General features: G+C 45.6%; 1 protein-coding gene across 13 annotated transcripts in view; it reads left to right on the forward strand.

Moving 5' to 3' along the window:
- The window catches only part of TENM4 (teneurin transmembrane protein 4), a 690,656-nt gene that overhangs the window by 464,896 nt on the left and 203,036 nt on the right, over positions 1 to 22,724 (forward strand). For 12 of the 13 annotated variants that reach the window (XM_016161403.2, XM_016161409.2, XM_016161404.2 and 9 more), the window contains 3 exons: positions 8,705 to 8,960; positions 19,126 to 19,224; positions 20,484 to 20,719. In XM_016161403.2, coding sequence (XP_016016889.2) covers positions 8,705 to 8,960; positions 19,126 to 19,224; positions 20,484 to 20,719 — 591 coding nt within the window. The remainder of the gene's footprint in view (positions 1 to 8,704; positions 8,961 to 19,125; positions 19,225 to 20,483; positions 20,720 to 22,724) is intronic. The other variant, XM_016161410.2, reaches the window with a different exon arrangement.

Below are 22,724 nucleotides of genomic sequence, written 5' to 3' on the forward strand. Positions count from 1 at the left end.
GCAAACAGAATAAAATCTGCTAACGACTGGGTGCCCCTGAGAGTCACAGGGTCCCATGCGCTGCTGCATGCGGCTGGCTTTCTGGGCCTCCTCCTGCCAAATGCCAAGTGTGCTTCCCAGTCATTGTGACAGAAACCAACCCCTTCCACTTTTCCAGGTACCCCTATTTGAAAACCAATGCATCATACAGTGAAGCTTTTGCATTAGTTTAAGACATTGCCCCCTTATTACTATTGCTTAAATATAAGTATAAAACACTTTAATAGTCTGAATATTCACCTAAATTTCTGCCCTGACTCAATGAATGAGCAACCATGTTGTGACTATAAGGTGCTTTTTTATTCTCTGTCAAGACTAGAAGCGTAGCCTCAGGAAGCTCCACAGTCTGCTGTCCCTCCCACTCCATGAGTCCATCTGGGGCTTCAGGCCAAGTGCCATTTAGAATCCCTGCATACTGGCCTCGACATAGAATGAGCAGCACAGCAGTAAAAGCGAACAGAAAGCATTTGTTCAGGGAAGGAATCACTGGGCAGAGAAAACACCCCCCAAAATTTAGCTCCCAGCCTCATGCTCAGACCAGTTGTTTCATTTTGGACTTTACTGTTCTTATTCATTGTTGGATTGAAGCGATAATAATAATGGTGATAGTTATCTCTAACTCTAGAGCAGGACTCTATAGTTTGCAAGGTGCTTTGATATATGTTTGACAAATGAAGAACTAAAACTCAGAGAGGTTCAATCAATTGTCCGAGATTATACAGCTCGAAGGAGGTAGAACTGAGACTGGAAGTCAGGCCATCAGATTCCAGCTGCCGACTGGTGACAAAGAGCTTTCTGGCCTCTCTAAATTGGTCGTGTAGGCCAAGGTTCATTAGCTAAGCTCTGAGCACTGCTATATCACCATCCCGAGTCAGTGGTAGTCGATGGCATTTTAATGGAAGCCAAATAACTCTTTCTCTTGGCGTTCTTAGGCAGCTGGAGTTTGGTGTTTTATGATAATTAAATACCATCATCTTTCATATCTGACAATCTTTAGGAGCCGATTAATGACTGTAGTGCACTCCGGGGCCATCGTTAACTCCGAAGGAAAGAGACCTTCAGGCACCTGGTGGCTATTTTGCAGGATTGGATAAGGGCACCCAGCCTGGCACCCTTTCTTGGAGCCAGTGCTGGCCTTACATTGCAAGGCTATTGACACATTCAAATTCTTTGCCTGAGCCAAAGTTCTGGAAGTTTATGGCTTTTCCTCATGAATATGTCCTTATAGAAGAATAACAACATACTCCACTGGAATATTTCTAGCAGTCAGCCATCTGCAGTCAGTCCGGGCCCTGTTTGTAGTCTGCACCACATGGTTCATCCTCCATATGGCCACCAGGAGTCTTCCGCAAACATTAGTGTGGTCGTCCACTGCCTTGCTCAAAGCCCATCAAGGGCACCTTCTCACCCTCCCTGTAAAAGTCAAGTTCTTTTGCTTGGCACCCCCTGGCAACCACCACCCAGGCCTTCCCTCAGTATGTCTGCCTCTCCTCCTGTCACTGCCCCCTCACAGCCATTGCCATCATGCTACTTAAATAAATACCTCAAAGGGCCTTTTCTCTCTCCCCCTTGCATGCTCATGCCCTCTCTTTCTCTCTCTCTCTTTCTCCCTCCGTCTCCCCTCTCCCCCCAATCTCAGAACCCTCACCGCCTAGAATGCCCTTTAGACACAGGTCTCATGTCACGTCTCATGCAACTTTCCCCAAACCCGATAGTTAGTCTGGCAGCCTGCACTGGGGCTGTCTGTAAGGCTTAATGAGGATTATAGTAGCTGACACTTGTAGAGCGCTCACTGTGAGACAGGCATTAATGTAAGCTCTTTACCTGTGTTGACACACTTAATATATGTAAAGCAAAGTGGTTAACAGCACGGGCTCTGGAGCCAGACTGCCCGAGTTCAAATTCAGCCTCTATCACTTAATGGTTTTGTAATCTTGGGAGGAATACTCAGCCTTTCTGTGCCTTAGTTTCCTCATCTACAAAATAGGGAATAATAATAACACCTCCTTATAGAGTTGTTATAAGGATTTAAATAAGTAAAGGACTTAGAGCCAGTAACATAACAAATACTCAGTAAACGTTAGCTATTATTATTTCTTCATAATTACCATTTTACGTCGGTATCTATTGGTATCTCTCCTATTTTTATAAGACTATGAGCAACTCAAAGTCAGGGATCATATTTGTTTCATCTCTGGATCTCTGTGTATTCAATCTATGGTAGCCCCTTCTTCCTCCTCTTCATTTTATTATGTTACTATTATATACTCATTTTATAGGTGAGAAATTAAGAGAAGTGAAGTGACTTTCCCCAACTTATGTAGTTTGTCACACACAAAGCCAAGGCTGACCCTAGGTTTATGAGATTCCTGAGCTCTGCTCTTGTTTCCCCCTTTAACATCTGTCTCCCAAACACTGGTGAGTCGCCAAGGCTGGGGCTCATCCCCCTCTTAAAACTCAAGTACCTGCACACAAGAGGGGGCTGTTTAGTATTGCTGATTGAATGACCTCATGGACCCTCTTCGTAGGGTGCTCCTTGAACCCAGGACAGAGCAGCGCCTAGTTTGCTCTGAAATGCTTATCTAATGCAGAAAGAGCCCTCATCTCTGAGGACGTGGAGACCCCATGTGTTCAGTTTTGTTCTGAGTGTCAGGCTGCAGCAGCCATTCTCATCGGTTCTGATCTACATGTTGAGCCATAAGCACCCTCCCGAGACCAGGGCTCCCAGAAGCCAACGGGTTGTCCAGAGTGAGATTTGGCTGTAATAAAAGGGGTACCACAGTTCTGTTAGATATTTTCCTGTTCTTTCTCACGGTCTTTTGCTTTGGAGCCCCTATTGTAAATGCTGTAGAATGATCATCTTAGCGAGGATTTAGCACTTTACAGTTTATTCATTCAGCATGGCTTTAGCATGACTGTGGATGTAGTAATTACCATTTTTTTAAATTTCCATATGTCAGGCACTGTGCTAAGCACCTTACATACATTATCACGTTTACTTCTCATAACAGTCCTGGGGGTGGGCAGCATCTCCATTTAGTGATAAGAAAACCGAAGTTCCAGAGAAGTCAAGTAACTTGATTCAGGTCACACAGCTTATAAGTGGCAAAGCTAAAACTTGAACTCAAAGCTGTCTGATGCCAAAGCCTAGGCTCTTCCTATTGCCTATTGCTCTGAGCACTCTGAAGAACCCTCACTGTGATGCCAGTTCAGGGAGATGCAGCCCAGAGGTTTTAGTGTTCAGGATTTCTATGCATATAAGATGAAAAATGTATAAGATATTAGCAGGAACTAGCAACTGCAAATATATCTGACAACTTGTAGGAAGCAAAAAAAAAAAAAAAAAGTCCTGGAAAACCAGGCTTGCAAAACTCAGATAAGCGAGTAGCCTTTACTGACAAAGGTATGCAGTATAACGGTAAAATGACTCACATTTGAGCTTAATTCAGAGATACACTTCGTGGCAGTATCTGCGAGAAGAAAGTGTAAATTGGAATTTACAGCACAGCTTTGCAAATGTACCAGTGCTTACTCCCAGGTAGCAGGAGAGAAGCCATTGCTTGTACAAGCAAGAAGTCCACCTACCTCATTGGCTGTCCTCTCCCCCACATTCCATAAATATTTACTGTGGTTATGGAGATGAATGGCATATGTGCCCTTCCCCTCAGGGCACAGTAGGAGACTACTGTGTACCTTTGAACAAAGGACATCGCTTTCATCCTCCAGAAAGTGGTGACGTAGAAATGTGTACATCCTTTCACAGATGCAGAGACCAATGACCAAGGATGTAAAGCAAGTTGTTGGAGGCCACCCAGCCACAGAATAAGATACCAGAAGAGCGCTTCTCTCTTAGGCCATCTCTCTCTCATTCATTGTTCTACACCCAACAGTCGGTTTTTACTATCTGGCACGGAACGGGCACATAGTGCATGCTGAATGAGTAAACTGGTTCTGAGGTTCCCTTTAAAGAAGGGAGTAGAAATGGGGAAGAATGAAGGTGAGAAAAGAAGGCCCCTGTATCGCCTCTCCCCTCTGCCTTCTCTCCTTATGTCCATAGAAGCAGAAAGAAGACTCCATCAGACCAGGGGAACAATTGCCCCTTGGGATGGTCATATCTCTTTTGGGGGGTTGCTGAGTTGAGTCCCAAAACACAGAGCCTTTCCCTTGGGAACCTGGAGAAATTCAAGGTCCCCTTTTCAGTCATTCTCATAATAGAAGGGATGAGGGAAGGGAAACAAAGAACCCAGGTGAAGCATCTGGAACTCTAGTTCCAGGTAAGTAAGTAAGTAGGTCCAGAGAGTCCAGGTTAGTCTGCTATCATTTTTTGCACACAAATATTCTCCACACCAGACTTACCCTCCTGGACAGACTGGCCTGGCCACACACATGAGCAAGGCACTCAGTATGTCTATACTGAGTATCTGCTCCATTCTAGGATCTTTGCTCACCAGCACAGAAGGGATATGAATTTTTATACCTACCAGGGGAAGCAAGATAGGGAGCTAAGTATGTATGCAAGCTCTGTGGGAAAAGGAAATGTGAGCAGTTCAGGTTACCTACTGTCTAGGTTATGAGCATTATTCAATGGAAGAAAAAAGAATTTTGGGGAGGGTAGATCAAGGGAGGCTTTCTGGAGGGGGTGGCAAGTGAACTTCAAAAACTAGAGAGGCTTTGGAACCAGGCCATTCCTTGTCCCCATAGAAGAATTTCCTTTTAGAAGTTAGATTTTTAGATCTGAAATCTCATCATTTCAGGACTCTTAGCGGTTCTTCCTGATAGTTATCAAGCCAGAGCCTGGTGTCTCCACTTAGTTACAAAGCAGACATCTAGGCTTACAGGTCAGCCTGTCAAGACCCAAACCTCAGATGCTTGCTGTCTGCACTGAGGGTCTTTTTCCTGCCTTTGGTCATGAACTAAAACAGTGAAGCACGTGTCAGTGTTTTATACTGAAGCACAATGGTTTGGTAGACAAAATTCAGACTTTGAATTAATATGGACCACTCATTAGTTTTGTGAACCTCAGCTCCCTCATCTGTAAAATGGGAATGATAATACTGCCCTCTAGGGGTTGTAGTGAGCATTAGAAAAGGTAAGGCCATGAAAGTACATGTAGTAGGTGCTCAAATACATGGCAGCAGCTATTAATATCAGTTAGGTAAAATGTCACAAGGAAGTGAACTCCTAGTGCAGAGTCAGGAGCAAGGACTAGTTCACTCTTTTCCGCTGACCTCCTGATAACCATCGGACATTAGTGGTCCAGTTCTCTCTGCTCTAGTGCCCTGGATATCAGCCAGTAAGCAGCCTGAAGGGCCAGGCGTAGGGGGGACACTCAGTTATCCCAGGAGGCCACTTCTGCTTCTGGCTTCTGTCCCAGGCTCCAAATGTCTCCATTAAAGTGCTGCCCGAGGACAGCGGGACAAAACAAATGACCCTGCATATTCTTGCCTTCTGCCTGGTCCAAAGCTGTTTCCTGAGTGGGACCTCCTGCCTCTTCTGCTGGCTCCTCTCCTCTCCTGTCAAAGGGCATCCTGCTGGCTCTCTTTTGGTCCAGGACCACAGCATGGCACATCTTTAGAGGATGCCATCCACATTTTGTGGCCTTCCTGGGGACCATCTTCATTGGAGTTGAGATTTCAGCTATGGAGCTGCCACGAATCTTTCTCCTCTAGAGGAAAGTGTGGCCAAAGTGGAGGGTACAAAGAGGGAGCCTATAAGAGATGATGCTGGAAGGTCAGATGTGGATCAAATTCTGAAGGGCTTTGTAGACACCCTGTGGGCCTTATCTTGAAAGTAGTTTGTACGAAGGAGGTTATTGCTCTGATAGGTTTCTGGTTCTTTTATTTCTACTCCTAACCTCCCCCCGCACCACTCCCACCAGATTTGCTTTGTAATTCACTGGCATAAAAGATTGAGTTACCTAAAAAGCAAAGAGTAATGCATCTTACACTAAAAATAGCCCTAACAGTAATGGTGCCTCACATTTAACTGAGCTTGATGGTTTCCAGAAAGTGGGCTCCTGGGCCAAGGAAGAGCACAGGCTTTGGAACATCACAGCTGCCTTGGTTTGGACCCTGTACTCACTGACTCTCAGTCTCCTCTATGAAATGTAGGATTCTCGGGGGGGGGGGGGACTAATAAAGTAGAGTACTTTGTAAACTGTGAACTTCAGAAATATATCCTTCCCATCAATTGCCTGATTCGATATCACTGTAGCTCTGTAAGTCTCTTAACGAATTCTTTCCCCATTTTACAGATGAGAACACTGGGGCTCAAAGAGGTTAAGTGACACAAATTATCTTAGTCTTTGGTATCGAAACCAAGGCAGTGGCCCTGATGATCTCTCAATCACCCTCAGGCTAGTCTTTCTTTTTCTTAAAGAATAGTGCAAATTTGCAGCCTAGTAGCTTTGTCATCCTGTCCTGTAGAGTCTAAGAAATCCAACAGCTGTCCTTCATTCCATCTTTGTGTCCTTCGGTTCAAACTGACAGTGTTTCTTCTGGGATGGCTGATTAGGTCCGTGGTTGACACCCATATGAATCTCTTTATCAAGTGGTCAGTCAGCCACATCCTTGGGGTTCTCTTCCATGCATGCTTTCTCATTTTTTGCAATATGAATAGGCTTAGAATTTTTCAGATCTTTTAAGTTATGGTTTCTTTTTGCTTACCAATTCTTTCTTCAATCATTTCTCACTTCTCGTATTTTACTGTAAGCAGCCAGGAGGAACCAAGCCACTCCTGTAACACTTGGCTTAGAAATCTCCTCAGAGAAATATCCAATTTCATTGCTCACAATTTCCACCTTCCACAAAACACTAGAACATAAATACAATTCAGCCAAGTTCTTTACCACTTTATAACAAGGATCACCTTTTCTCCACTGTCCAATAATGTAATCCTCATTTCTTTCTGAGACCTCAACAGGATTGCCTTAATGTCCATATTTCTACCAACATTTTGTACATAATTATTTATGTATTCTCCAAGAAGACGAATGCTTTCTCTCCAGTGCTGTTCTATTTATGAGCTCTCACAGTCCCTTCCTTCATGGCAATTTAGACTTTTTCTAGCCTGTACCTCAGAACTCTTCCAGACTCTACCCATTAGCCAGTTCCAAAACCATATCCCATTTTTAGATATTTGTTACAGTGTCACCCCACTTCTCAGAACCAATTTCTGTCTTAGCATGGGCTGCTCTGACATAGTGCCTTAGACTGGGTGGCTTAAACGACAAACTATTATTTTTTCACAAGTTCTGAAGGCTGGGAAGTCCAAGATCAAGGTGATGATATATTTGGCATCTGGTGGGGCCCTCTTCCTGTTCACAGACTGTCAGTCACCTTCTTACTGTATTCTCACATGGTGGGAAGAGAGCTACCTCTCTGGTATCCTCTTATGAGGGCACTGTTCCCATCATGAGGACTCCACCCTCACATCCTGATCTAAACCCGATTACTGCCCAAGCCCCACTGCCAACTACTATCGCATTGGGGGTTAGGGCTTCAACATATAAATATTGGAGGGACACAAACATGCAGTCCGTAGCAATGGTCATGTGGTTACTGCGTGGCAGAATCTGGAGTAAAATCAGTTTCTTGACTTCTTCACCCCCATAATATCCTCAGTTTCCAAAGACCAGGCTTTCTGTGAGTATGGCTTAGGTGGATGGTGGTTAAGATTTACCTCTAGGACTTGCCCCATTTGTGGCATCACTAGAGCTTTACTTGATTTTTTTGTAAATGACATCCACTTAGCTATGTGCCCTTGGGCACTTTACTTACCTGCTCTTAGTCTAAGTTTGTCATCTATAAGTTTGGTGATAATATCTATTGCTTCGAGTAGTTGAAGGGAATAAATTATTTATCTTAATTCCCTCATCTGTAAAATAAGGATAAAAACAGTACCCGCTCTGTAGTGGGTTGTGAAGATTAGCTGAATTTTAACATGTAGAGGACTTCGAATAGTGCCCGACACATAGTAAGTGCTCAATTAATGTTAATGGTGTTTCTTAATAACCCCTGGGTAGCTTTTCATTATCCTCACTCCCTTTACCCAAAATTTACCTCTCCCTGAGTCCATCATAGGCCACCTAGCCGAAAATTTCACCACTCTATAAAATTTCACCACTGCCCCCATATACACAGGCCTTAGGCCCCTTTCTGGCTTTATGTGTTCTCAGATCTATCACCATCTCAGAATCACCCCGGGGATTTTGTGAAATCAGACTGCTGGGCCCCACCCAAGAGTGGGCAGGACCCTGAGAAATTTTCATTTTGACAAATTCTTAGGTGAAGTTGAAGCTGTTGGTCCCAGACCACACTTGGAAAACCACCACCCCAAAAGTATCATATAGAATGTGAAGAAACAATGTGAAGTTGTTGCCATAAGAGTCTAGTCATTTTTTAAATCTTGTTTCTTGTCTCTTACTAGAATTTAAGCTCCATGGGAACGGGTTTTGTCTGTTTTGCTCCTTGACGTACCCCCAGCATCTAGAACAGTAGGTGCCCAATAAACACCTGTTGAGTCAATATCAACCGAACGCATTACTAATACGTATGATTTGCCAGTGCCAGTGGACCACCTATCTCCTCTCGTTTGGCCGTCGTGCGGGCCTCAAGCCCCAGCAGTGCCAGGTGCCGTCCGCTGACCGTGCGTGTTTGTGCCCTAGATCACCCCGGCGGCCTGCAGAACCACTCGCGGCTCCGGACACCGCCGCCGCCACTCTCGCACGCCCACACCCCCAACCAGCACCACGCGGCCTCCATTAACTCCCTGAACCGCGGCAACTTCACTCCCAGGAGCAACCCCAGCCCAGCCCCCACGGACCACTCGCTCTCTGGAGAGCCCCCTGCCGGCGGCGTGCAGGAGCCCGCCCACGCCCAGGACAACTGGCTGCTCAACAGCAACATCCCTCTGGAGACCAGGTGCGGGGCCGGCGGGCGGGCTGGGGCCAAGGCTGCAACGGGCGGCCAGAGGGCGGCCCAGTGGCTGGAGGGGTGGCCAGGCGGAGACCTCACGGCTCTGGTGCGGCCCTTCTGTGTGTCCACCACCTACCCTGGCCTAGGAAGCTGGGATCAGGTACACAGCTTAGGGATGCGGCTCCCTGGCTGCCAGAGAGAAGGATCATGGGATGGAAGTAGGGCAGAAAGAACATTGGCTTTCCATAGAACAGCCCCCAGGTCCAGGGCTAGCCTGCTACGTACCAAAAAAAGGTATGGCCTTGATCAAGCTGCCGAACCTCTCTGTGCCTCGCTCTCCTTGTCTACACAATGGAGCGCCGCTGGCTGGAGAGGGCTGGCGTAAAAGTGTATGAGCGCCGATGTGTGCAAAGGTGGCTGTAGGTATGTGGCAGAGAGCAGGCTCTCAGTCAGTGATTTGGGCCCACATCTCCCACTTTCTCTACTGTGATTCGGTCACTCTTTGCCTGGCATGGGGCCTGCCTGGTCTGCGGTGGGTGCTCAGTGAATGCTCTTTTCCCTCCTCCACTCCTCTTCTCGCCACTCCCCTCTGCTGGCCTACCCTCTTTATACTCAAAGCCCTAAGGATCCCTAACATTGGTACATAAGCTTTTGGTTACAGGGGCTTTCATACTTGTGATAAGATGTAGCTCTCACAACTCAATGAAGGGAGTGTTTATTACCATGATCCCATTTGGGAGTTATAAGCTGAGAATCAGAGAGGGTCAGTGACTAGCTCAGGTCACTGAAGCAGGAAGCAGACAATATACAGCTAAGATCCGAGCCTGGGTTGCCTGACTCAGTGTGCAGTGCTATTTCTCTACACTGCCCCACCTTCTCCAGGTCTCTCCTAGCCTGGACCCCTCCATCTCTTTCTTCCTGTAACCTCGTGGAATACTTCCTTCAGTTCAGGGACTTCAGTCAGTTTCAGTTCTGCAGCTGTCTCCTTCCCTCTGATTCACCACTATTTTTCCAAAATGGAAATTTTTTTATGATTATAAAAACTCACTGGAGAAAATGCAGAGAGATGTAAAGACGAAAATTAGATTTACCCGTATGCCTACCCCTCTGAGGTAAGCATTGTTGACTTTGGGGGACCTGTTCTTCCTTTGCTTTCTCTGAACTGAAGATGAAGTATCCTAGCCTGGCACAGTTGGAACCTCTTAATCTTCTACCCTATTTCTCAAAGTAGTAGGAAACAGACATATCTCAAACTCCTGCTCCTTGTCTCTAGGGCAGACAAAAACCATACCATATTTAAGGAAGTGAAATTTATACATGGAAAGTATACCCATCTGACTCTGCCTGGCACATGACTATGATATTTGCACATGGAGCCTGTGGGAGCCAGTGAGAGAAAACATCTTTTTCCACCAGTTTACTCCTGTAGAATCATTTTTCCAAAAGCAAAGTTCTCATAGATGCAGCCCAACCTGCCCTACCCCGTCTCTTAATATTGTTTTTGTTGATATCCTTTAAAAATCATGCGTGACTTTTCCCTATTTGCCTCCTTTGCTGTCATCAGTGACTAAGTCGGATCATTATGATATGTCGTCCCACCCAAAGTAGCTTAATCAGACCTCCATTATTTTCAATGTGCTTATTGAATGACTGTGCATAGCTGAAAGAAGCTAGCAAATAATCAATGGTTCTGATTCTCTGCATGGAATATGGTAGCCTCTCCCTTTGCTTGGATGTTCATTTTTCTCACTTGGGATCAAAGGTCATTCTCCGGGCTTTTCGAGGGAACAGTAGATAGAGGACAAGCACAAGAACATTTTCCTGTTGGTTAGTTTGAGATGCAAAGTGGTCCTAGCTAACCTCTCTTGCCTCACCATCCAGTCCTCATCTGACCCTGTATCCTCCCACACCCATTGCTAAAACCACATGGAACTTTGATTACTTTTTCCTTATACTTTATTACTCAAATGATAAATATTTTGTAGAACAGTTAGGAAGTAGAAATAAGCAAAAAAAGAAAATCACTCGTATCTATCACTAAATGGTAACGATTATTAACGTGATGACATATATTCATACATACTATCTTATATACATATCCATACATATGCATAACATAATTACTTATAAGACTTTTCACGTATATATGTAAGTGAACATATATATGTATTTATCATCCTTCCCCCAAATCCTCATCCTCTTCATACCTTGGTCCCTTTGCACGTGCTCTTGCACAGCTCTCTACCAGAGTTGCCCTCCTCCTCACTTCTTAGTCTGGCAAAGTCCTACTTACTCTTGAGACCCAGATGAAATGTTTGAAATAGACTTCCTCTGTGACCCTAGAGTTCTGTGTCTCTAAAGATGGCCTAAAACTGGGAAAGGTGCCCACTATAGAATTCTGGATCTTAATACTGAACTTCAGTGGCCGATAGAAAAAACCAACAAGGTGCAGTATAAGAGGGATCAGTGCCAAGTTTGGCAGATAGAATCACAAGTAATTTTGACCAGTTTGGTGAGGTGGGAAGAATGTGGGTTTTAGAGTCAGATGGACTTGGATTCCTATCTTGGATTTAACACTTACTAGCTGAGCAAGTTCCCTAACATCCCTGAACCTTGATTTCCCCATCTGAAAATGGGGACAAGAATGCATGCCTCTCAGATCAAGAGGAAGGAAATGAAATATCATGTGAGAAGCACACAACACAGTGCCTGACATTCAGGACATACTATAAAAACTATTTCCCCTTTTTCCTCATGTATATCTGCTTCCCATACCAATGCTGTGAATTAAAAAAAAAGTCATTCAAAAGTATTTATTGGGCCCGTACTCACCAGAAGAGTTGAGACCAAGTAGTAGGTTGTACCTCTTCTCTAGTTTGGAGAAGTAAGTTTGACCCTGATGTTCTGAGGATATAAATGATGATGCGTTCACTGTAGCAAGTTGTTTGAAGCTCAGGTTTTAGGGTCAGATGTGTCCTGTGCTCAAACTCCCACTCCAGTGCTCACTAGCTGTTAACCTAGACCTGAAATTTCTTCATCTCTCAAGTGGAGAAAATATTAGTAACTTCCTGTTCTGCTTATTTGTATCTACATTTAAAAACAAAAACAAAAACAAAAAAAACAAATCTACTCCAAAACTTAGTGGCTTAAAAAACTACAGTTGATTATACTTCACAGTGAGAGACGGGAGTCCAAGAAGCACTCAGCTGGGCTACTCCTCTGCTCCTGGTGGTATCATCTGAGGTCAGCCAGTTGTGCTTAGCTGTTGGCTGACCCAGTCTGAAGCATCCAAGATGGTTTTACTCACATGCCTGATACTTTGGGGGAAATGACTAGAAAGCTGGGCTCAATGACGCCCCTCTCCCTCTAATGAGGTCTCAGGACCTCTCCACATGGTCTTGCCAGCAGGAAATTGTACTTCATGCTCAGTGGCTTGGTCTTCTATGGCAGAGACAGAAGCCATTGATCCTCAGCCTGAAAATGGCATAGTGTCACTTCCTCCATATTCTGTTGGTCAAAGTGGTCATAGGCCAGTCAGCTTCAAAGGGAGAGCTGGCAGACTTTACTTCTCAAAGAGAGAAGTCTCCAAGAATTTGTAACCATGGTCGACCCAGTCCACCAGAAGTGCCTCATAAAGCTTGTGTAGCAATTACATAAAATAATGTATGAAAATGGCTTAGGACACAGTCAGACTCAACTATTTATCATGTAGTACTTTATTGTTCATTAAATATTCACTGAATGCCTGCTGTGTGCCCAGCAGTTAAGGCATTTTATCTATCTATCTATCTATCTATCTATCTATCTATCTATCTATTTTGGTAAGGCATTTTAGAGAACAGACTTGCAGTAGGATAGGTGCTATAATAGAGGTATGCACAGGGAATGTTTTAATTACCTCAGGATCCCCAGTACACAATAGCATCCTGGTGGGTGCTTGATAAATATTAATACACAGATGAATTAATGAATGATGGAACAAAGGAATGAGAGCTGAAAAGCAAGCAGTAGTTCCAGATGGAGATGGCGAGGTGCAGAGGAAGGGGAGGGCAGGTGGAGAGGCCTGGAGAGGCACAGTATGAACAGAGGCTGAGACGCCCAAGAGAGCAGGGCCTATTTGAGATAGTTGTCCTAAGTAGCTTTGCCTTGCCCCACCAGATTAGGGAGCCTCTTGGTGCCAGAGAAACCGTCACAGGCCCTTCCCTAATTGTCAAACTGAGTATAGTTGAGGGACTAAAATAAATAGCTGAACAAATACCATAACAGCTGGTAGAATGACCAGAAGGGATTTAGATTTCATGCTGGCAGGAAAAGAAAGGCTAGCAGAGGGATCAGGGGGAGAGAGGGCTTGGTTAGCCCACTCTCTTCTCCATTTCTTCTGTGGCTGTGGCACTTCCCAAGGGTAACTGGGTCCCCAAGGGAGGAAACTAGGCCTCCTTGTGCTCTCTAAAGCTGGGGCCACTTGTAGGTGCAACCTTGGTCCATTCTGGTGGAAGCCATGTGTTTATTCAGGATCCCCTAAACCCTGACCCACTTTGTTCACACTCTGCAGCATCAGACACTTAATTGATTTCCCAGGGACTATCTGATTAATAACCCATCAGGCTCCTGTCTGCTGAAGGGGAAGCCAGAGCAGAAAGCTGCCAGACCTTGACTCAAGCTCATCTTATCTCAGGCCTGCTTTGGGAGCCTGGGGCCCATTTTAGGATCATGCTCAATTTGAGGAACAACCCTGCTCTCCTTCAAGGATGGGAGTCCATCCTGGTGACTGCCAATCCAACCCTAGTGTGGTTCCCAGAATGGCACACAGGAACTTCTGATGGACCAGGGCAACCCCTGGGCATTGTAAAGAGTTGGGATGGACAGTCATCCTTGTCATTTGTTGATTCATTCACAGACATGTCTAAGGTATATAAGCCATATAAGAAGCTTACAGTCCAGTGAAGGAGGCAGACCTACGAATGCATGAATGAAGACAGGGCAGTCTGGATTATGCTCTGACTGGGGGAGTACTTGGAGCAGAAAGGAAGTGTGACTCGCTCTGCTTGGGAGCATCAAGTAACAATCATTACAAACACTTCTGGGTGCCCTAATGAGCTTCCAACCAGGGAAGCTCATTAGAGACTGAGTGCCTAGGATTTTCGCTTGAGGGTGGTCACATAGGACCTTCTGCCTGGCAAGTACCCACATAATAGATTCCCAGAAGGAAAGCAGGTATTCAGCCTAAACCATATTGTTTGTACAAATAGTTTAGGCATAGTGAGTCAGCCATTCTTTCCAGTTAATGTCAGAAACCCTCCTGAAACCTCAGACACCAGCCAAGGGCCAGCCTTAAAGCAGACCTTTCAAAGGGTAGGAGTCAGGATTGCTGTGTTAATTTCTTTGTGCATAGGTAGAAAGTCTTATTATCGTCCCCACGTTAGAGATGGAGAATCTAAAGCATGGCAAAGTTAAGTAGCTTGCCTAAGGAACCACAGCCAATAAGTGGCAAGGCCAGGATCTATACCCAGGCTGGCTGGCTCTAGAGCCTATGCACCTAACTAGTATCCAATGCCACCTTCCTGATTATTAAAGGTAGCTTCTTAGCCATGCATTCATAAGAATTTACAGGGGAGAAAGGAATCCTGAGATGAGGGACAGTTGTGCAAAGGCAACCAAGCCAAGAGAGAGCTTAGTATTTTGGAGAGATGGCTAAGAGTTGGGTGAAGTGGGAACACAGAGGGCCTCATGGAGATGAAAGTAAGTGGGGCTCCATAATGGAGAGCCTTGAGTTACATGAAAAAGTGGTTGTACTTTTCCTGTGGACATGGGGCCTGAGAGTGGTAGAAGTGGAAATGAGTGATTACTAACCAACATTTTTTAAATAGGAGTGACATCATGGGATTAGCATTTTAAAAGGATTACTGTGGCCTGGAAGACATGGTTCATTTTTCCGTTTCTTTGTTCATTCATTTCTTCAAATGCCAGTTTCATAACTAACTCTCTGTGTGGTCTCGGCCAAGTCTCTGACACCCTGCACTCCTTGGGGGTCTCAGGTACAGAATGTGGGCTGCAGTGCCTACCTGTCCTGTTCTACTAGGTGGTTGTCACAAGGCTTCGTAGGTAGAAACACAGCCCAGGACAGCGGGCTCACTGTGAGAAGATGGGCTGTTGAAGAGGGCAGTCGGGAAGAACTGGGCACTGCAGCTTCCCAGCCACTTCCTTCCCAAAAGCTACTTGTTCTGCCCTTGGAGACAAGCTCAGTCAGCCTGCCCTGGTTAAAAGTGGTGGAACTAGAATCCTGCTTCAGGCCATTCAGGGACTATCCCAAGACCTCCCCTCAGGCTTAAAAGTGAGCCAGGCCCCTCACCACTAAAAAAAGCTTTAAGAGCAGCACAGCACTTGGCTGTAGGTCCCTCTCCAGGTACTTAGTCTCTCCCGAGAGGTATCTCGGGGCCACGAGGTCGGAGAGATCTCTACGTTTTCATTGCCGTATAAGCTTGGGCAGTCACTTAACCTCTCTGGGACTCAGTGTTCATATCTATAAAATGAGAGAACACCCATCAATGTGAGGATCAAGTTAATCCCGTGTCCATATCTGACTTCCAGCAGCAGTGAGCAGGAGACCAGGCAGGACTGTGATGCAGGAAAGGCTCAGCAGCTTAGGGCAGCCACGAGGAAATGCTGTGACTTTTGTTTTCCAGAAGAACTAGAAACCCAGACTGTTGGGGGCAGGAGGTAGACTGGAAATTTAGCAGGGAACCCTGAACCGGGAGTCGGGACACCTAGGTTTTAGTTTCAGCTGTGCCACTGACTTGCTATGTGCATGGGAGCAGGATGCATACCCTCTAGGCCTCGATTTCATTATCCAATAAGGCCTAATAATTTGACCCAGAACTAAGTTTTAAAAGTACAGAATAAAGTCATTTCAAGATAGTAGTAGCATTCTGAACAGGCAGCATTTTCAGCTTGTGTCCCCCCAAATTCCCAAGTGATCTAAATGATTAATATCCGAGGTAGCGTGAGTGTAGAAGCTCTTTCAGGAAGCCTTATACTCCATCACTCTAGAAACCCATTGTTCCGTTGCACTGCCTCTTCCCTTGTCCTAGTAGATCTGTACTTTAAAAATAATTGTTCTCTTTTTAAAATATATATATATTTTTTTTAATTATAAAAGTAAAAGTAAAAAAACACTTGCTCCAGACACTGGAAAATTCCCACGGTTAACATTTTGATCTTTATCCTTTATGTCTTTTTTTTTTCCTGAATATATTTGTTCATTTATGATGGGTTTTGAGGTATAGATTTGACTCACCGAGAGCATAGCCCTAGCCTCATGATGCTAGGTGTTCTGGAGACATGCCGTGTAGCCAGCCTTAGGCCCCAGGAAGGCAGCAGGAGCTCATCCCTGGGCCCTCTGGGCAGGGGTAGTTAGGGCCTGCTCAGGCTTAGCCATATGGACTGTAGAAAGACTGAAATTCCCTCTTGAAATGCAGGGAATGGAGGAAATAATAATACACCACCACCTGTGCTACCCTTAATTAAATACCAACTTCATGCCTGCAATATGGCAAGCACACTTCCCTTTGTATATCCTATTATTCGCTGTTTTCAGCAAATATTTATTGAGTGCTTACTAGCAGGTACCAGGCACTCTTCTAGATTCTGGGCACATGGGCAGAGAATAAGACAGATAGGATTCCTATCATCATGGAACTTAAATTGCATTAGGAAAAGATCATAATACGCAAATACATATATATAGTGTGTGTGTGTGTGTGTGTGTGTAGGGGTGTCTGGTTGTGTGGGGCAATTTAAAGCAGTGCAAGGAGGTGATGGGGAAAAGTAAGGTGGGGGCTATTATGGTTAGGATGAGAATGGAGGGGATGATCCATGCAGACATTTGGGGGAAGACGATTCAGGAGAAGAACAGGAAAAGCTCAGCTCGTTGGAGAAATAGCAAGGAGGCTGATATATGTGCAGCACACAAAATGAGGCTGGAGAAGTAGTAGGGTATCAGATCTTGCAAGATCTTGTGGGCCTTAGTAAGGTCAATGGTTTTATTTTTGCGAAGACATTAGAGGGAGGGTCAAGAGCAGAGAAGTGGCATGATCCAAATTATGCTTTAGCTTCTATAAGGAGAGTAATTATTTCAGTTTACGAATACTTGGAGAGATCTGAGATCGACTCACTTGCCGTGAGGGCCAGTGAAGAACAAAGCTGAGACCTGTGTGACCCCAGGTCCTGTGTGCATCTCACTGCACCTTGAGATTGCCTCCCTAGAGGCAGAAATGAGGCCACTCTGAAGGACTTCCACACCTGTCAGTTCCTCCCAGATACTATGGCAGGGGGCCCAGGGCCCTGAACACCACCAGAATAGCCTGCTCCCCAGGCTGCTGGGCCCAGCCAAGTTCAGGACTCCCTGAAAGGGAAGGTCCTCACCACCATGGCAGTACTCAGTGGCCCCAGCTTCAAAACAGTGTTGTCTTGTACTCTCACTGTCCCTGGGCATATTAATGCAATAGCTCTTTGAGGAAGTGCTTATAGCCCCTCCTCATTTTGGCCTTTGTGGCCAGCCAGGGGGCAAAGCCACAGGCCAGGCATTGACTCAGGATTATGAACAGAGAGGCTTAAGCTCAAGGATCAGATAAACCAAGGTTTCATTCCGTCTCTGTGATAGGACCTTAGAAAAGTTACTTCTCTGAACTTTGCTTTGTGAGCCTATAGAACAAAGACAATAGTACTGAATTTATAGTTGTGAAGAAAATGATTTATGTTAGATCATAGCTACAGAGCTCTAGAACAGTAAATAGTATGGTAGATAGAGGGTAGATAGCAGCTAGTATATTTAGCATTAGTAGTTCTATAGTATTTGTTTAGCCCTTGAAAATTCTTCCAGCATTACTCAGATGACCCTATAGCTACTTTGTAAGCTTATTTTTCTTATCCCATCTTACAGTTGAAGGAAGTATATAATTAGAAGAGGTTAAAGTTTTTAAGAAAGTCGCACAGCAAGAAGGTTGCAGAAAAAGAACTTGAATTAGAGTTTCCTTGTTTTCAAGACCTGGTCAAAGTCAGAAAGAATGTCCCTAAGCAAGGCTGGGCCCAAAAGTCGGCATTCTGTATCCGGTCCTTCCCTGATATGCACGCAACAGGCTGACACCACTACCCGCTTGTTCGAAGTGATTCACTACAGGGTTTTCAAGTGAGGTGGCAGCAGTCCTGAAAATATGAGTAAACAGGATCCGGGGCACTCAAGTGTGAATGATGCCACTTAGCAGGTGTGGTTGAGACCAAAAAGGGCTGGTGTGTCTGTCTTCATTCTGGGTTAGAAATAGGTAAAGCCGCAAAATGCTGTACTGCCCTCAGTGCACTCAGGGGGATAAGAGACCACCTCTCTGTCTTCGGTGGGGTGCCATCTTCACCAGTCAGTAATTATCTAGGTCCCCAAACTGCTGAAGGACCATGATACTCCAAATATCATTAGCATCAACTTGAGGACTTGCAAAAATGCAGATTCTCAGGCCCCACACCCATCTCTGACTCTGAATCTCTGGGGGTGGGCCTCAGCAAAGCACAGCTCTCCAGATGATTCTGGTGCTGTCTCAGGTTTAAGAACCACTGCTTTAAAAGAAAATAGCCCAAAATGCCTGTCTTTCTTTTTTCTTAGGCGAAATGAGTGTCTCTAGCTATTAGTTTAAGCAGAATTATCCAATATCAAGTAGAGGAGAAAGCACAGGCTTTGGAACCAGAGAAACCTGATCTCAAATTCCTGCTTTGAACCTTGCTAGCTGGTAAGCTTGGCGAGTCCTATTACCTCTTCACCTCTCAGTTTCCTCATCTAGAACGAGGATAATACTACCTCCTTGTATAGCCTATTTTGAGGATTTGAGATAAAAAGATGTAACATATGTAGCTCAGTGCCTGAGACATAATCAGTCTTCCTCAATAAAGATGTGATTTGATGCACACTATTGCCAGACATTCAGGTTTGTATAGAGAATGCTTCCTCTGGATGCTCTGTGCCAGGCAGACCCCTTGCACATGTGGCTTGCACACAAACCCATCGCCTGGAAACTGTCCCGCTGGCCTCATGCACAGCTGCACCAGACAGCCACTTTGTGTGTTTCTCTACTACCCCCTTCATCGATGCATGACTCATTGCTTCATTCATGTCTCCATGTGTGCGTAGAAACCTAGGCAAGCAGCCATTCCTAGGGACATTGCAGGACAACCTCATTGAGATGGACATTCTCAGCGCCTCCCGCCATGATGGGGCTTACAGTGACGGGTAGGTGACATCCCCATGCTCCTCCTCTCCGTGTGTGCTCTTCCCAAGCCTCCCATACTTGCATGAAGACCCTGAGACCTTTCCCTGGGATCTTCCAGGAGAAGGCGATGATGCCATGTTGCATGCCCATCCCCAAGTCCACGTTCAAATTGCAAGAGTTTATCCTTGGAATACCCTTTCCCCCAGCATATTAACAGCAATCTTGTTAATATGCAGCTCCTGGCATTTCATTGGCTGCCTCTGCCATTCTGAAAGCCATCTCACTTAGCAATTTTTATGCAGCACAGGCCCCATATTGTATGTATTCTGTCCCTGAATATGTGTTATGTGGCCTGAGACATCTTGTACCTCAGCAGGGTGCGAGATTACCCTTAAGATTTATCCTTTACCCTAAGACTTAGGGGGATGCAGTGCAACCAGTACACCCCATTTCCCAAGCTGTGTACAAATCTGCCCATGGCCATGGTTAAAGCCAAGCTGTGGAGGATTTCCTGATACCTAGTTTGGCCACAACCATGAGCTTTGACCATGCCACGCTGCCCTTGAGACTGCAGCTAGGCTGCAGTATGCAGTTGCCTGCCTGTCCTCCCACAAAGCTTTTACCAGGGACTTGGAAGGCAGTAACATGGCTTCTGAGTGGAGTGCTTCAAAGGCATTTGTTGCCATTGGCTGTGTAATGGGCACTAGGGGACTCGACCATGGCAGGACAAAGTGGCGGTTTTTTGGTTTCCATACTCCCCAAACCCTCTTTAAAAAGAATGATTTCCCAGTCCTCCATCAAAGTGTACGGATAAAGTAGGTATTAGAGGGAGAAGAAACATTTTAGGTTCTGTTATCTTCAGGGGACAGAACAGAATTTTAGACACTTTCCAAGGTACTGCAATAATTTTAGAGAACAGCTAGTTTATTTCCCAAGAAACAGCCTCCCAGTCCCATCCTTTCCCAGGAAAAGAATCTCAACACCCAGACTTCTATCGAGTAGGTAACACCTTCTGCCTCAGCTTGGGTGGTTTTCCCCTTGGGCAGGGCTGTCCCATCTGTGTTCCGTGGAAACATGTTTTCGTACGCTCCGTTTTGTGGTCTGATACGTGATTCTCCTTTTTCCTGCCCCTTTGTCTTCTCTGTGGTGATTCTCTCTCTTTCTCTCTCTCCAGGCTCCTCTGCATGCTTCTTCTACTGCTGCCTCTGTCCTCCTGGTCGATCTGGGTTCCTGGTAAACCGGCAGTCCCTGACACCCTCTGGCTTTTCTCCATCCACAGGCACTTCCTCTTCAAGCCCGGAGGCACCTCGCCCCTCTTCTGCACCACATCACCCGGGTACCCTCTGACGTCCAGCACAGTGTACTCACCTCCGCCCCGGCCCCTCCCCCGCAGCACCTTCGCCCGACCAGCCTTCAACCTCAAGAAGCCCTCCAAGTACTGTAACTGGAAGTGTGCGGCCCTGAGCGCCATCGTCATCTCAGCCACACTAGTCATCCTGTTGGCGTACTTTGTGGGTAAGCGTGAGCACCTCCCTCACCTTAGATTCCCTGACTCCCCATTGGCCCAGAGGGCAGTGACAAAGATACCTGTGGGCACCGAAGTCACCTTGCCAGCATGGCAGTCAAGGTGAGCCAAGCAGCCCTGCAGCTCTGGACTGGCCTGTACCCCCAAACTGTTAAGGTTCACTCCTTGGGGCCCCCTTCTTCTCCTCTCTGCACATATGTCAGGAAGTGAGCTTAGCGTCTACTCTTTCAGGTGTTGGATGCCCAGTGTTAGGCATAAGCATTTACTAAGACTGGTGTTTGAGGTGGTGATCTGTGACATGAGTGTCATAAATAGGAGGCAACTACAAAGATGATGGGTTGGAGAGGCTGGACAGCAGTCAGGTCTCTCCTGTTGGTATAATTACAGTGAGAAGCAGGAAGGAGGTGGGGTGCCCTGGGATTAGAGGGAAAAGACTGGATTGTGCTGACCTCAAGGCATGAAAGTGTGCTTGAAGGAGAGAGTCTGACGAGGTAATCTGAAGGCACTATGGGAGCCAAGATCCAGAGTTAAATCATGGTCAGGGACCCAGGGAAGAGAAATCCCAGGATACACGATTAACCATAAGCAATTAGAGCTCACTGAGGATGTGCAGAGACCGGAGCGGCACTGACTGACATTCCTACCTGACCCCACAGCACCTCTGCGATGTAAGGTACTGCTCCTGGCCCACAGCCTTGCGACCACAGGATGCCTCCCGCTGCGTGCTCGTTTGATGTGTTTCCACCAGTTTGTTTTCCTGCTTCAGACCCCTCTTTTTGGTCCACTTTCAGGGAATAGAGATCCACAGGCATTGTGTAGAGTATGCTGCCTCTATGTAAATCAGCCTGTTGGTAAAGGCATCCAACAGGGTTGGCTTAACCTTCTGTACTTTCCAACCTTTAAATGCTATAATTTTAAGATTTAAGGTGGATCAGGCCAGCCTGAGAAGGACTTGAACCCATGTTAAGTAATTCTAAGATAATTCTATAAGCAAAGGGGATTTGTTTAGTAGAAGCCCAATAAGTAGAAATGAACTAACTGGCCAGAGGTAGATAGAGTGTCAAACAAAGGGATATCTGGAGAGGTAGGAATGATTGTAATAGAGCATGGACCCCTGGTTGTTCAGGATGTAGAGAAGGGATTTAAGTGTAGGTGAGGGTTCAGGTGATGTGAGCTGTGAAGTTGATTCACTCTCAAGATTCTTGAATTTATTCTTGAATCAAAACAAGTAATCAGGGAGATGATAGTCCTGCAAACAAGGCAGTCTTCTTAAGTATCTCGAGCTATAATAAGCCTCCTTTGGCATGCCATGCCAGGTCTCTTTCCCCCTTGTGAAGACCGACTTAGAGAATTTCATGGCTTCAAGGCCAGGTTGGCATACATGCTTCATCTCCTCTTCTCTATGATGGATTAGTTGTTGCTGCCTAGAAAGTTGAGTTGAGAAGGATCCTGAGGCTATATTCAGATTCAATGGAAAAGAGTCTGTGTGATTGATTAGTAATGTTTGTCGTGGTCACAGGAGTGGAGAATATTGATGACATACCAGGTATTTGCCATCTCTGTTATGGGTCATTGGGTAAAAGGAACAGCCAAACTGGGCAAGGTCAGCACCTAACCAAGCTTTGTGAGATGTACATGATTGATGGATGCAGATCAGGTCGCAGGTGAGGGTTGTGGGTTCCAAGCACTATCACTCAAAATGAAAATTTCTTCTTGGCCATCACCAAAACAGTGTCCCTGCCAACCACGAGCACAGCTCTTGCTTTTGACCGACATTTTCTATTCCTTCAATGAGCAGACTTCTGAACAAGCAGCATCACTGTTCATCAAGAGGCAAGTAGTTTGCTGTATATAAACATTGTTTTGCATTGAAGTCTTAAGGTTTATATTCTGTAGCCTAGTTCAGGGAGAAAGAATAAATCTTCATATGATTAAATACACTGTCTTCTATTTCCTTCCTATGGGCTTCTTCCTCTCTCATTTAATAAAAATATA

The sequence above is a fragment of the Rousettus aegyptiacus genome, unplaced genomic scaffold, assembly GCF_014176215.1.
Source record: "Rousettus aegyptiacus isolate mRouAeg1 unplaced genomic scaffold, mRouAeg1.p scaffold_m13_p_5, whole genome shotgun sequence".
In the NCBI taxonomy this organism is placed as follows: domain Eukaryota; kingdom Metazoa; phylum Chordata; class Mammalia; order Chiroptera; family Pteropodidae; genus Rousettus; species Rousettus aegyptiacus.